This window comes from Scophthalmus maximus, chromosome 9 (assembly GCF_022379125.1).
Source record: "Scophthalmus maximus strain ysfricsl-2021 chromosome 9, ASM2237912v1, whole genome shotgun sequence".
In the NCBI taxonomy this organism is placed as follows: domain Eukaryota; kingdom Metazoa; phylum Chordata; class Actinopteri; order Pleuronectiformes; family Scophthalmidae; genus Scophthalmus; species Scophthalmus maximus.
In genome coordinates, this window is record NC_061523.1 from 6,491,064 (window position 1) to 6,506,189 (window position 15,126).

The 15,126-nt window shown below is 44.4% G+C and overlaps 2 protein-coding genes across 3 annotated transcripts in view; both read left to right on the top strand.

Moving 5' to 3' along the window:
- Nucleotides 1–446: 446 nt before the first annotated feature.
- Nucleotides 447–3,425, top strand: dcps (decapping enzyme, scavenger). The gene is made up of 6 exons (XM_035650604.2): nucleotides 447–705; nucleotides 1,060–1,210; nucleotides 1,303–1,448; nucleotides 1,530–1,643; nucleotides 1,966–2,076; nucleotides 2,703–3,425. Exons 1-6 carry the CDS (start codon nucleotides 481–483, stop codon nucleotides 2,967–2,969), a joined length of 1,014 nt encoding a protein of 337 aa, XP_035506497.2. The 5' UTR covers nucleotides 447–480; the 3' UTR covers nucleotides 2,970–3,425.
- Nucleotides 3,426–5,015: 1,590 nt separating this feature from the next.
- zgc:66433 (uncharacterized protein LOC321250 homolog) overlaps nucleotides 5,016–15,126 on the top strand; it is a 43,867-nt gene continuing 33,756 nt past the window's right edge. Inside the window, exon 1 of one of the 2 annotated variants that reach the window (XM_047334426.1) lies at nucleotides 5,016–5,161. In XM_047334426.1, coding sequence (XP_047190382.1) covers nucleotides 5,097–5,161 — 65 coding nt within the window. In that variant the 5' untranslated portion in view covers nucleotides 5,016–5,096. The remainder of the gene's footprint in view (nucleotides 5,162–15,126) is intronic. The other variant, XM_047334427.1, reaches the window with a different exon arrangement.

Here is a 15,126-nt window from a genome sequence, read left to right on the forward strand (position 1 = left end):
GAAAGACATGACGGGGTTTCCTGATTTTCTTCTCAACACCTTGACACTGGAGCTGTAGCTGAGATTCGGAAGAAGACGCGAGGTCTCACTCTGCTTCGGCTTTAACGAATCTCCCAACGTTTCCCTGTTCTAACTAATTACCTACACAATAAAATGTAGGATTTATAAATATCTCCATGATTACCTTTCCTACAATAGACATTTTTACATGTCCAGATACGAATGCTTGTATCGTAATTGTTCATAATCATTATTATGATTGTTATGATGATAATCATGATGATGATTGTTGTTGTTGTTATTAGTAGTAGTAGTATAGTTATTTGTTCTTTAAAATAACTTAATGCACCAAGTTAATATATTAATTTAAGTCAGGAAACTTGCAAATATTGAGCGCATGCGCGAAGCGTCACATTTGATGGCTGGATTCGTGTCGGACATTGAGTGAGACATCATCGTACACGGAGACAACCTTTGTTCATGAAGCGCGCCGCTGAGAGCAACATGGCAGACACGGCGTCCAAACGAGAAACGGACAGAGACGAAGCCGACGAATCGGCTCACAAAGTGAAGAGGACGGAAGCCGACGGTGAAAATGGCCCAGGACACGATGGAGAGGAGTCTGAGAATATTCTGTCTGGATTCAAAACGTCCAGCGTCTTGAGTGATTCCGCCCGGGAGAAAAACATCTTCATCCATGGAAAGGTAATAGTCGTCGGAACATTAACTGACTTCATTCTGCTGGTGGACGGTATTTAACTAAGTGTTACTATGGTTAAGAAGTTAAAAGAAAGGGTAAGGTAGAGGGGGACATGTTTTTATTGTTATATTCATTCAAAGTGGGGTGAGTAGTTTGTAAACGAAAGAGATGTACATACTCTTCCGGTTTGAGATGTCAAAATAAGAGTACGCGTGATAGCGCTTTAATGTAAAGATTGACTTCATACAAAATTTTTATAACGGGAGATTAGATAACAGAAGATCAGCTCTGCAGTTATTTATCTATTGATTGATTTTGGCAAACTAGCACCTCATTGACCATGTCATCATCATCTTCAGTTGGCTGATCAGGAGGCCGTGGTCATTCTGGAGAAGACTCCCATCAGAGAAGAAACCCTGGCTGAGATCTTCAGCGGTTCCAGGCTGAAGCTGGACTTGAGAAACGACATCTACAGCACGTATCGGCTGCAGGCTCCCCCCCACCTCAACGGTACGGCCCCGCGTAAATGCACTTGACAGAAGATGTCTTTTTGAGTCCGGCTGGAGGGAAAAGGGAGACCTGTGAGTGTCTGTTATTTGCAGAGATCAAGACCACGGTGGTGTGTCCGGCCACGGAGAAGCACATAAAGAAATACAAGCGCCAGGAGAATTTTCTGGTGGAGGAGACGGGGACGGACTATCGGTCCATCACTCTGCCCTACATCCAGAAGCAGAGTTTCAGCGTGCAGGTCAGCAGCCTCCTGAGATCACCTCCTCTCATACAGTGTGCACTTCTGAATGTACAAAATTGACCCGTGCTCCCCCCCCAGTGGGTGCACAACATCCTGGAGAAGAAGGCGGAGGCTGAGAGGGTGGTTTACGAAGATCCGGACCCAGAGGTCGGCTTCGTCCTCCTCCCTGATTTCAAATGGGACCAAAAACAGGTGAGAGAGCACAGTACTGACCACAGTTCCCTTTGCCACTGAGAGATTTGATGTGTTAACTGGAAGATATATCAGCACAGAGGCTGGTTGCTGCTGCAGCCATATGTTCTTGCTCTAACAAACTGCAGCGAAATGCCACGAGGCAGCAAGTGACGGCTTCACATCTGACAGTATCATAATTGATACATTTAAAAAACTGATAACGGCACCTGGCCAAAAGTGTGAACAAGATGGAGGAGCTTTGCTGGGACCCATGCTACTTTAGATTCTCAGGCCAGGAGGAGACTTATACACTTTCACTACATCTGCCTTCCTCTTGCAGGTGCATGATTTGTACCTGATTGCCATAGTACATCAGAGGAACATCAGGAGTCTGAGAGACCTGACGTCTGATCACATACCGCTGCTGCAGAACATCTTCCAGAAAGGAAAGGTAAGGGGAACAGTTTCCCCAGTTTTTGTCTGGGTGGGGGGGTCTAGTCTGAGGAAACGCTCATCTTCCCTCAGCTGCCACTAAAGTGACCTGTGAGCATCGCAGTCACCATATCCAGTAGGGGCTTGACCGATGTGGCTTTTTGCAGGGCTGATGCTGATTATGACTACTCGAAGAGGCCGATAACCGATATTTGTGTGCAGTAAAAAAAGTTTCAAAAGGCGTCAACATTTAGAATAATACAAACTCTTAACAGAAAACACTTTGTGGAAATGGCTAAAAGCATATTGTTAATTCACATAACTTTTCAACATGACCTTAGCAAAAAGAGTGCAGAGAGCTTTCGGCAGCTTTATTATGACGTTGAACAAACAAACATTGACGGGATATTGCTAAAGTTCAGAGAGTCGTGACAGCAGCTACATCAGAGCTTGGCCGATACCCATAATCATAAAAATGTTGAATACCGGCTCCGATAATCGTCCATTCGACCCATTGATCTCCAACCAAACATGAGATGTTATAGTTGCACTTTCAAAGAGCTGGGATAAGAAGTGGGATATGTAGTATTGTTAACGATAAACAAAACAAAGAGGGTTGATGACACCTGACCTGTCGTGACTCAGGAGGCCATCCTGCAGCGCTACGAGCTCCCGGCCAGTAAGCTGCGGGTCTACCTGCACTACCAGCCGTCCTACTACCACCTCCACGTGCACTTCACCACGCTGGGCTACGACGCCCCGGGCTGCGGCGTGGAGCGCGCCCACCTCCTCGCAGACGTCATCCAGAACCTGCAGTCTGACCCGCAGTACTACGAGAAGCGCACGCTGTACTTCCCCCTGAGGGCGGACGACGGGCTGCTCGGCAAGTTCAAGGAGGCGGGAAGACTTTAAACGTACCGTTGTGCACACAATGAGAAGATCCGAACTCTGTCGGACCAAATCCAACGTTTTGGTTTCCTCTCGGTAACAGCTACAGCGCTGCACAGTTCGCTGTATCCTCATATCAGAACCTCTAGGTGAATAGATTGGGTGTTAAGCTATGAACATTTTCTCTTTCAGTTCACAGATGATAGTCATGATTTTCCAGAACAAACGTGTAATTGATGGAGAATTTGCGAACCCCAACTAATAAATAATCACCAGCTCATTTGTTTACCAGTCCCCACTACTTTATAATCACTTTTATAATATTCCTGCTTTCATTATCATGACGTGAGTGAAACTAAGAGTAACTATGGCTAATAAGTGGAGAAAGGATTTTTGTATCAATTTTTAATGTTGTCTGATGTTTTTTTTCACATGTGATCTAAATGTTGCTGACTGAAATAAAAGAGGATTTTTTTTCTACCCGGCCTATCAATGTTGTCTCTTGTTTTGAATGATTGAGAGTGAAACAACCGCAGATTGATAATGGATGAAATCACCACATTGGCTGACATTTTTTTCTTTCTTTCTTTAAAATGTGAACAGGTTTGAGGCACTTTTGACCTTTGACCAGTTTTCCACCACATTTTGTGGTGCTGTCATAATGTAATGAATAAAAATTTGAAGCTACAGTGAGTGCACGCATTAACACCCAACGCTAGATGGCAGTGTTATCCCTAAAATGTTTTTTTTTTTAAATGTAACCATGAATTTACTTAATTTCAACACAAACTCCTGGCTACAACTTTTTGGCAATAAGCTGTAAGTTGTGTTTGTCTCTTCTTTACAAAAAAAGAGTAAATGTTATTTGACAGCTTCTGTTGCTAATGTACTAAACAACATATACACATGTATAAACAAAGTAACAGTAGAGATTACGAAATCTAACTGACGATCAGCCTGTTGAGTTTTTTCAGTCGTTATGTTCAGACTTGGTTTTGTGTTTGTTAGTTGTTGGAAAGTACATAATTGTCTTATCTCCTCAGAAGTCAGTTGGGTGGCGCTGGGCTTTGTGTCAATGGTGCATTCGAGTGTCACTCGTAAAAATGATCAGTAATTAACAAGACCCGAATTTATGAGGGAATAAAACGTTGAAACCATTCTTCAAGGAGCATTACTTACAGTAATGTTATCAAGAACCTTTTTTTTTTGACCCGTGCAACCTTGAGGAACTACAACAAGTTCAACTATATCTGTCGAGGGAAATTATGTTCAGGTTTACAAGTTGAAATATGACCACTATGAATATTGGAGAAAGAATAACTCATTTTTTTTATTCAGTAACCAACGAGATGGTGGAGACCTGAGTGTAAACTTATTTTGTGACTAAATTGCATATGTTGTATTACTGAAAACACCGGGGCATAGCTGTTGCAATGTGTTTCTTTTTTTGAGGTTTGTAACAACAGAGTTTATCTTAAAATGGCAAATAGTCTTAGAGTCGAACTGATGATGGTTACATGACTGTGGTCATGTGTCATATTATTATGTTAATTTAGTTGTGTGTTTGCGTCTGTTTGTGTAGAAATTGACATGGTGGCAAATGGTGCTGAAACGATATAGGACACATTTAGATTTACACTACAGGGAATGCAAAACAAAACAAATCCATCACAAATAAACATAAACATCTTGCTATTAATATCACAACTCTAATTCTTTGAAAATAAATAAATATATATAAGATGTATACAAAATATTCTGGTCCACTAAATAAATTTGGATCTGGAAAACACAAGTTTTTTCATTATTATTTATCTTAGCTTTAGAAGTTTTAATGTGAATTTTGATTAATTTCAAATAATGTTTTAAATGACACGAGTAATTGTTTTTCTGTCAAACTGTTACAAGCCTGAAAAGAAAGTGTGATGTAAAAAAAAATATATATTTATTTGAGTTATTGGGGGGGGGGGGTTGCTTTTGTAATGACATGTAATCCGTGGCTTACATCCCCTCATTCTCCTCGCTACATCAGCGACCGCGACCGTGGGCCCCTTTGTTCCGAGCCGGCCCTGAACGCAGCGGCGCACAGCGGCGCACGCCGGGGCAGCAGCGAGACGCACGATCCAATCACCAGTCCGCGAGGCAGCGCCGATGCCTTGGTTCCAGTCTCTGAGGGATGACTTCACTCTGAGGCCCTTCGAGTCCCAGCAGGCACAGTGAGTATTCACTCCACTCCACTCCACTCCATCTGACCCGGCCGAGTGATCGGCGGTGATGTCGTTTGTTTGTCGATCGATACATGATGCAGCGCCCCGTCCTCTCGGCTCCGGCGCGTCTGTGGCGGACGGGGAGGAGGAGTGTGCGCGTGGATGTTTGTTTCTGTTGTATTTGTCTGGTTGGGTCGCCGTCGACACCCGGCTCACTGCGCGGTGCGCGTCCTTGGGAAGTTTCATCTGAACATGGCCAACTGAGATACAGCTCTGAACTTGTACATGGGAGCAGAGAGGGCTGGAGGGATCATGGCATCATCGACACTGTTGCTCTTTTCCTTTTGACGTTCCCTGTGAAATCCCTGCAGAACTTACTGTACTTGTCATGACTCATTCCCTCTGGACTTTGGGTCATTAATAAGTCTGTCACGTTTTCCACCAGTATACTTTGTGGAAATTGGCTTAAATTGTGAGAAAATGTGTCAATATTTGTAACTTTTTGCTTGAATCATTCATCCGTCAGGTGAACGCTCAAAAGCTCAAACTGTCTTTTTGTTTTTAAATATTAGAATTACATTAGAAGTCATGTTGCTGTACTGCTGTCAGATCTTTGAGCTCATACAGTATCGCCCAGTGTGTGTGTGTGTGTGTGTGTGTGTGTGTGTGTGTGTACACTGGTTGCTGGAGGCAGGTCAAGGACGGTCCAGATTAAGCAGTTATCGTCCACGGTGTGGGAACCACTGTAATCCTCCACACAGTCGCCGGCTTCAGAGCAGAGTCGTGTTGTCTCCGTCGGCGTGCGGGGATGAGAGACCATTGATCCGCTGGCCTGATCCTCAAGCGGACGTGGCTGCAGGACAACGTAGACCTCCGACTCCTGATTCGGTGCTGCGAATCAGTCGGTGAACTAAAACAAAGTGTCCACGTTATAGAGCCCGACAAATCTGCTGTGTTAGTATTTTATCAGACATGATCACGAGCGTACGCGGTGACCTTAAACACGAGTTTAAGGTCATCAGTGCTGGTAATCTGACTGAGGAGTTTGATAAATGTGTGGGTGTGTGTGTGTGTGTGTGTGTGTGTGTGTGTGTGTGTGTGTGTGTGTGTGTGTGTGTGTGTGTGTGTGTGTGTGTGTGTGTGTGTGTGTGTGTGTGTGTGTGTGTGTCAGGGCCGATGGGGTCGCCTGTCATTGAACAAGCCCTCAGAGACGTCCTGTTCACTGTTCCTCTCAAATCACAAACGCTCACTGACACATAGTAAAACAACCAGACTCGTCACTGTTGCTGTGTGTTCTCAGTGTGTTCTCAGATCTCAGTGTGTTCTCAGTGTGTTCTCAGATCTCAGTGTGTTCTCAGATCTCAGTGTGTTCTCAGATCTCAGTGTGTTCTCAGATCTCAGTGTGTACTCAGTGTGTTCTCAGTGTGTTCTCAGATCTCAGTGTGTTCTCAGATCTCAGTGTGTTCTCAGTGTGTTCTCAGTGTGTTCTCAGATCTCAGTGTGTTCTCAGATCTCAGTGTGTTCTCAGTGTGTTCTCAGATCTCAGTGTGTTCTCAGTGTGTTCTCAGTGTGTTCTCAGATCTCAGTGTGTTCTCAGATCTCAGTGTGTTCTCAGTGTGTTCTCAGTGTGTTCTCAGATCTCAGTGTGTTCTCAGATCTCAGTGTGTTCTCAGATCTCAGTGTGTTCTCTGTGTGTTCTCAGATCTCAGTGTGTTCTCAGATCTCAGTGTGTTCTCAGTGTGTTCTCAGTGTGTTCTCAGATCTCAGTGTGTTCTCAGATCTCAGTGTGTTCTCAGATCTCAGTGTGTTCTCAGTGTGTTCTCAGATCTCAGTGTGTTCTCAGTGTGTTCTCAGATCTCAGTGTGTTCTCAGTGTGTTCTCTGTGTGTTCTCAGATCTCAGTGTGTTCTCAGATCTCAGTGTGTTCTCAGATCTCAGTGTGTTCTCAGTGTGTTCTCAGATCTCAGTGTGTTCTCAGTGTGTTCTCTGTGTGTTCTCAGATCTCAGTGTGTTCTCAGATCTCAGTGTGTTCTCAGTGTGTTCTCTGTGTGTTCTCAGATCTCAGTGTGTTCTCAGTGTGTTCTCAGATCTCAGTGTGTTCTCAGATCTCAGTGTGTTCTCAGATCTCAGTGTGTTCTCAGATCTCAGTGTGTTCTCAGATCTCGGTGTGTTCTCAGATCTCAGTGTGTTCTCAGATCTTAGTGTGTTCTCAGATCTCAGTGTGTTCTCAGATCTCAGTGTGTTCTCAGATCTCGGTGTGTTCTCAGATCTCGGTGTGTTCTCAGATCTCAGTGTGTTCTCAGTGTGTTCTCAGATCTCAGTGTGTTCTCAGTGTGTTCTCAGTGTGTTCTCAGATCTCAGTGTGTTCTCAGATCTCAGTGTGTTCTCAGTGTGTTCTCAGATCTCAGTGTGTTCTCAGTGTGTTCTCAGTGTGTTCTCAGATCTCAGTGTGTTCTCAGATCTCAGTGTGTTCTCAGATCTCAGTGTGTTCTCAGTGTGTTCTCAGATCTCAGTGTGTTCTCAGTGTGTTCTCAGTGTGTTCTCAGATCTCAGTGTGTTCTCAGATCTCAGTGTGTTCTCAGTGTGTTCTCAGTGTGTTCTCAGATCTTAGTGTGTTCTCAGATCTCAGTGTGTTCTCAGTGTGTTCTCAGATCTCAGTGTGTTCTTAGTGTGTTCTCAGATCTCAGTGTGTTCTCAGATCTCAGTGTGTTCTCAGATCTCAGTGTGTTCTCAGATCTCAGTGTGTTCTCAGTGTGTTCTCAGTGTGTTCTCAGATCTTAGTGTGTTCTCAGATCTCAGTGTGATCTCAGATCTCAGTGTGTTCTCAGATCTCAGTGTGTTCTCAGATCTCAGTGTGTTCTCAGTGTGTTCTCAGATCTCAGTGTGTTCTTAGTGTGTTCTCAGATCTCAGTGTGTTCTCAGTGTGTTCTCAGATCTCAGTGTGTTCTTAGTGTGTTCTCAGATCTCAGTGTGTTCTCAGATCTCAGTGTGTTCTCAGATCTCAGTGTGTTCTCAGATCTCAGTGTGTTCTCAGTGTGTTCTCAGTGTGTTCTCAGATCTTAGTGTGTTCTCAGATCTCAGTGTGATCTCAGATCTCAGTGTGTTCTCAGATCTCAGTGTGTTCTCAGATCTCAGTGTGTTCTCAGATCTCAGTGTGTTCTCAGATCTCAGTGTGTTCTCAGATCTTAGTGTGTTCTCAGATCTCAGTGTGTTCTCAGATCTCAGTGTGTTCTCAGATCTCGGTGTGTTCTCAGATCTCAGTGTGTTCTCAGTGTGTTCTCAGATCTCAGTGTGTTCTGAGATCTTAGTGTGTTCTCAGATCTTAGTGTGTTCTCAGATCTCAGTGTGTTCTCAGATCTCAGTGTGTTCTCAGATCTCAGTGTGTTCTCAGATCTCAGTGTGTTCTCAGATCTCAGTGTGTTCTCAGATCTCAGTGTGTTCTCAGATCTCAGTGTGTTCTCAGATCTCAGTGTGTTCTCAGATCTCAGTGTGTTCTCAGATCTCAGTGTGTTCTCAGTGTGTTCTCAGATCTTAGTGTGTTCTCAGATCTCAGTGTGTTCTCAGTGTGTTCTCAGATCTTAGTGTGTTCTCAGATCTCAGTGTGTTCTCAGATCTTAGTGTGTTCTCATATCTCAGTGTGTTCTCAGATCTCAGTGTGTTCTCAGTGTGTTCTCAGATCTCAGTGTTTTCTCAGATCTCAGTGTGTTCTCAGATCTCGGTGTGTTCTCATATCTCAGTGTGTTCTCAGATCTCAGTGTGTTCTCAGTGTGTTCTCAGATCTCAGTGTGTTCTCAGATCTCAGTGTGTTCTCAGATCTCAGTGTGTTCTCAGATCTCATTGTGTTCTCAGTGTGTTCTCAGATCTCAGTGTGTTCTCAGATCTCAGTGTGTTCTCAGTGTGTTCTCAGATCTTAGTGTGTTCTCAGATCTCAGTGTGTTCTCAGATCTCAGTGTGTTCTCAGTGTGTTCTCAGATCTCAGTGTGTTCTCAGATCTTAGTGTGTTCTCAGATCTCAGTGTGTTCTCAGATCTCAGTGTGTTCTCAGATCTCAGTGTGTTCTCAGTGTGTTCTCAGTGTGTTCTCAGATCTTAGTGTGTTCTCAGATCTTAGTGTGTTCTCAGATCTTAGTGCGTTCTCAGATCTTAGTGTGTTCTCAGATCTCAGTGTGTACTCAGTGCTATCTGCCACTTGTGTGTTCTTCTATTGTTTTTGAATTGAGTGAAAGCTGCGTTCCTGCCATCAAATGTCCACAGGGAGACAATCACATAATGACTTAACTTTGCTTTGCCTCAGGTGCCATCATGCGCATTCAAGCCTGGAAAAAACAAAGTTGTGTCAATATTTCCACCACAAAACAAAATACATCAAAAATGTGTTTCTAGGAACTCAATCAGTAGATTCTGGGGAAAATAACACTGATCTTCATGTTTAGAAATATTTGGAGTGCCCCTTGATACAATAAACACTCATATAGTATCTTGAATGACTCTTTATGGCATTTACCATGGATATGGAAATGTAGGATCTAGTAGTTTTGGAGATCTATTATTATGAGATGTCATGCAAAGAAACGGTGTTTCAGTTTGGACCTCAGTGTTGCAACAGCTCTTTTAGACTTGGCGGTTTTGCACATCTTCATGAACAACAAATCCTTGGTCTGTTTCCCCTCAATTTATTCTTCCACGCAGCCAGGCTGACCCCAGCAGAGATAAAAAAGTGATCAGATGTCTTTCAACACTACAGTTTGTAGCCTGGTGGTATAACGCTGGAGTAGACATGGCGCTGAAACATGACCTTCACTAACAGGAAAGTTTCATTTTGTCCATGGTGCAGGCGTGCGTTGACGTGAAAGCGAGACAGAGGTTGGATTTGCAGGATGGAAGTGTAACGCAACTGCACCTTTGAGCTTGTTGTGGGAACAGAGCGGAGGAGAAAGTTACATTTCCATTGTAGAATTACCACCGTAATGTTTGTTTCTCTCGCTGGCAGTATTTTTATTGAGAAAACCTTCCCTGTGTTCACTTGCGCCTGTGGTCAAAGGTGCGGAGCAGAGAACCTGTTGATGAGAAGATGGAGGCTGCATTAACCTGTTTACAAGTGATACTTAAAAGACTTGAGGCCAGAGGGGACCTCATAGGTGAAATCATCCCGCAGGAGGGGGAATCTGTTCATTTTCCGTCTCTCTACAGTTCATATGTTGCCAAAGAAAAAAGAGAGAGAGAAAGAAATAAAGGTTTGCCTTCGTGATATCTGGTAATGCTTTGCTGTGTATCAGGTTTTGAAGCAGCTGGCGTTTGTACAAACAGAGAGGTTGAAGTTATCTCATGAAAGAAAAAAAACAGATCTGCAGATATAGACGAAGGCCGAAATGTTTTCCGTCTGTTAACCGTCTACTGCCGTCGAAAACGTCAACTGTGCCCACTTCGAGACCCGAAGAGAAGCTCAAGCACAAAGAGTTGTAGCGTCTTCCGCGTCTGCTCGGGGCAATAACATCAGAGCGGAGCGATGAGACGCATCGTCCGTCGATGCTCTATAAAAGCATCGGTTTGAGGTTATTAGGTCGTTGTTAAACTCTTTGAATCAACTGCTCATGTGCCTCCTGTTGCTTCTACACACACACACACACACACACACACACACACACACACACACACACACACACACACACACACACGCACACACGCAGCATAGGTAAGACGAATAAAGCTGTTCTGATTTTATTGCCCCATAAACCTCAGCTGAGACCAGAGATGGAGCGTAAGAAGAGAGGTTTTCAACTTTTTGGCGGAGTGTGTACTATCTTACACACACACACACACACACACACACACACACACACACACACACACACACACACACACACACACACACACGCCCTATGCAGCAGGCTCAGGGCAGGAGTATGATTACAGGGCTATTTACATTACAGCATAGAGCGAGAGAGAAAGGGGGCGAGAGATTGGCAATAAGAGAGAGAGAAGATGGTTTCCAGATGTGAGGTGGAATTCAGAGCTACAGAGCGATTCTCCTCCTCCTCCTCCTCTTCTTCCTCAGTCGCAGACACAGAGATCTGGATCAGCCAGTGCATGTTGTAATGGAGAGAATAGGAGACGGAGAGAAACCACAAAACAGACGAGAAGGAAAAGGCGTTGCTCCGCAGGGGTGGGTGAGAGGAACTGGAGCCAGCAGAGAGGGAAGAGAGGAGTGCAGATGAGGAAGGGGATGGAAGGAATATAGAACGAGGAGGAGGAGGGCGAAGAAAAGCAGGGCCTCTTGGTTGACCGCAAGGGCAGAAATCCCCCCAGAAAACGCATTTCAGCCCGGCGGAGGCTGTCCTAGTGTCGGCGAACAACGAATCCCCCAAAGTGAAACCGTTTGGAGATCCCTTTTCCCAAAAAACATTCCTTTAATTTATCCCTCAAAAAAAGTCCGTAGCCACAAGCGGTCCCAAGTACACATGAATGACAGATGTAAGATTTATGGATATAAAACAGAGAAAAACAGCAATTCACAAAATGTTATGGAAAAGGTGGAATATAAAGGTAAACTTGTGTTGGACCTCTCACGGTGTTCCTCAGCTGTGTGTTCTCTCAGTTACTCCGTCACTCTGTTGATCTCCTGCACTTACTATCTCTCTCTCTCTCCCTCTCCCTCTCTCTCTCTCTCTCTCTCTCTCTCCCTCTCCCTCTCCCCCAGTGGGTCCACACTCAGTCGTTTCAGGAAATTCCAACATCCCTCTTTTTTTTTTTGCTTCACAGGGAAACTGACCGACATTCCTCTTGGCTCTATAAACAGAAAGCTGTATGATTGATACACGCACACCGACACACGCACACACACACACACACACACACACACACACACACACACACACACACACACACACACACACACACACACAGGGAACTGCGCCGTGTACTTGGATCCGTTTTGACTTGTCAACATTGAGAAATATCATGCAAGCGCACACAGAGACATTGGATCTCCGTGTTTTGAAAAACATAAATCTCCCTCCACGGGGGTGTATTTAGATTCCTTTACAAAAAGACTTGGAGCTGAGTTAATTTTCCCACTTGAAGGAAAAGCAACTTGCCTGCACTGGGAGTGCTGTGACTGATGCCTGCAACGAGACGACCGTCTCCACTTGCATATAGAGTTGGACTAATCCACAATGTTGTTTTGACCACGGATGCAATCACTACGTTGTGAAAGGGGCCACTCGTGGTGACAGATACACAGATGGTTATTACTCTCACTCTGCGGTACCCCTCGGCTGCACACGGCTTTCTTCTTCTTTTTTTTAGCACCCTTCAGCTCATCGTTTTGGTTCTGTGGCCCCACAAGCCTTAATGTTTTGGTTGACTCGCACGCTCCCTTCGCTGTTGTTTTTTCCGCAGACACTGTACACGACCGAGCACAAACTTTCATCCATCCATCCATCCATTATCTACGCCGCTTATCACGTTGATGGATCGTGGGGGGGCCGGGGCCGCTCCCAGCTGACGTTGGGTAGGAGGCGGGGTTGGCCCTGGACAGGTCGCCAGGCGTATCACAAGGGCCAACATACAGAGACAAACAACCGTTCACTCTCATATTCACACCTACGGGCAATGTAATAATTTAGAGTCTCCAATTAGCTGCTTGTCTTTGGACTTGTGGGAGGAAGAGTTTGCATATTCTCCCGGTGTCTGCGCAAAAACTCTGAGCGCCAACTTAACATCGACGTCTAAAGGGTTTAACCTAGTTTCATGTGAGAGGAACCAGACTGGGTGAGTTTCTTTGATTTTGGAGCTTTGTGTTTTCGGAGTATCCATGTTTTTGCATTATTAGATTCACTCTTGACGCTGTTGGCCTTTAAAAGAAAATCCACGCAGAATCAAAATGTCTAACAAGTGCACTCCATGTAGATCCGAGCGACTGATTTGTTTAACTTTGAGAGTGTCTGACATCCTCCTGAAGCCAAGACGGGGACATTCAGGATGGGAAGTCCCTGGTTCCTGGTTCCTGGTTCCTGGTATTAATCCCAGGCAAAGCTGAGGCAGCGCTGAATGTATTGGTGGAAACACTGAGTACACACACGTACATCAAAATGGTGGAAGGCCTTTGTTTTTCACTGTCGAATTTATCGGCAATGTCGTGTGTGTGTGTGTGTGTGTGTGTGTGTGTGTGTGCGTGTGTGTGTGCCTGTGTGTGTGCCTGTGTGTGTGCCTGTGTGTGTGTGTGCGCTGGACTTCACGACGGTGCTTTTGTATTAATGTGTTGATGTGGAGCTGTTGAGCTCTTCAACTGATACAGACTGACTGCCTTTGTTTACACTGACACACGCACACACTTCAGTGACTTGGACAGATGAAATCAATTTCAACATGTTGGAGACGCAAAGCTGAATCACACAGTCCACAATGAGTCTGGGCATGTAGGAATTGAGAAATTCATTCCACTGCCACCACTCCTCTTGCGTGTGATTAATGCGATGATTAATATGATTTGGATGCTTTTGTCACCACTGTCTTGGGCCAATTTCCCTGCAGCTGCCTCGGCTCTACGATGAGACTTTGTCTGTTTGTGAAGCAGGGGTCGGCTCAGAGGTCCTTTTTGGGTGTGGAGGAAATTTTTTACTACCAGTAAAATCTTTAAACTTTCCCTTGTATTCTCACAAATTCTTGGGACTGTTGAAACATTTGAAGACATGCTCTTGTCATACGTCATGTTTGGAGAAAGTCTGTTTGCTTTTGACTGCAACGTTTCTGTAGTAGTCATTTATGTGAACTGCTAAAAATTGACTCCCTCTCTTGATCGTGTGTGTCTGAGAGGATGTAGCGGCAGGGAATCTCAGGATCAACCCCTAGTGTCACCTCGTAGCCACACACACACACATAAGCACCGAGAGCCGGAGTTGGTTAAGCTCCCTACTCGTTGTGATTAGCCGCGACAGGCTGTTGTGCGACCGCCGGGCCCCCTGCCGAGGCAGATGATTAACCCGAGGCCCGTGAGGTGCTTTTGTGTAAGCCTCGGATGGACAGTGATATGCTGGAGTTGACCAATTCAGTGTTTATTTTTGAGGCATGGCAAAAATATCAAATCAAAAAGACTTCTTTTAATACACGGTATTTCCTGTTTTATTCAATAAGCGCGTTTCGCCGGTAGTGGTGACACAGAGGGTTCTGTCATGGTCCCAGCACGAGCATCTGTCGACTGAAAAAATGGATTTTGTCGTCACTGAGTGCTGCTTATTGATTCATTTAAAAGAAATGAAATCCATTGTGTGAAAGCAGAACAGGACTATATACTGAATTGATCCCTAGTAATTCCACAATCTAATGTGTTTCTGTGTGGATGACAAATTTTAAAGGAATATCTTAACATTTTCTGAAATGCACTTGCTGTATTTCCTTAACTAAAAAAGTCAATTAAAAGCCGGGTCTCCAGTTTAGAGCCTTAACAGTTAATCGATTAATGGATTAATAATCGACCAGTATTTTGATGACCGATTAATCGGTTTGGGTAATTTTTATAAAAAAAAGTAAAAATTCTCAGATTTCAGATATGTGAATACGCTAGCACGTCTGTTATGGTGTCGGGGAGTGATGTTTACACACTGCACAGCACTCGACTGACTATAGCCACCGTTACACCTACCGAGACTAGCTAGGCCCAGAGCCGTCTAATGAGAGTCGTGACAACGGAAGTCCAAACTGCTTGCACGTCATGTGACTCATGTAGACTTCAGATAGTTCCCGGAAGTTCTCGGCGCGCAATTCAAATCCATTCTTACGAGCGACAGAACTGCGGTTTTTGGTAATTAGTAGTCAATAAATATATTGATTTACAATATAGCAGACATACATGCCTATGTAGTGACTCTTTGTAGTTATTCAATACTTTGAATCATAAATAATCATAAATCATAATCCACTTAAACGCTTTAATGCGCATGTTGATTTGATTCAGATGTGCTGACAATATACAATCTGAT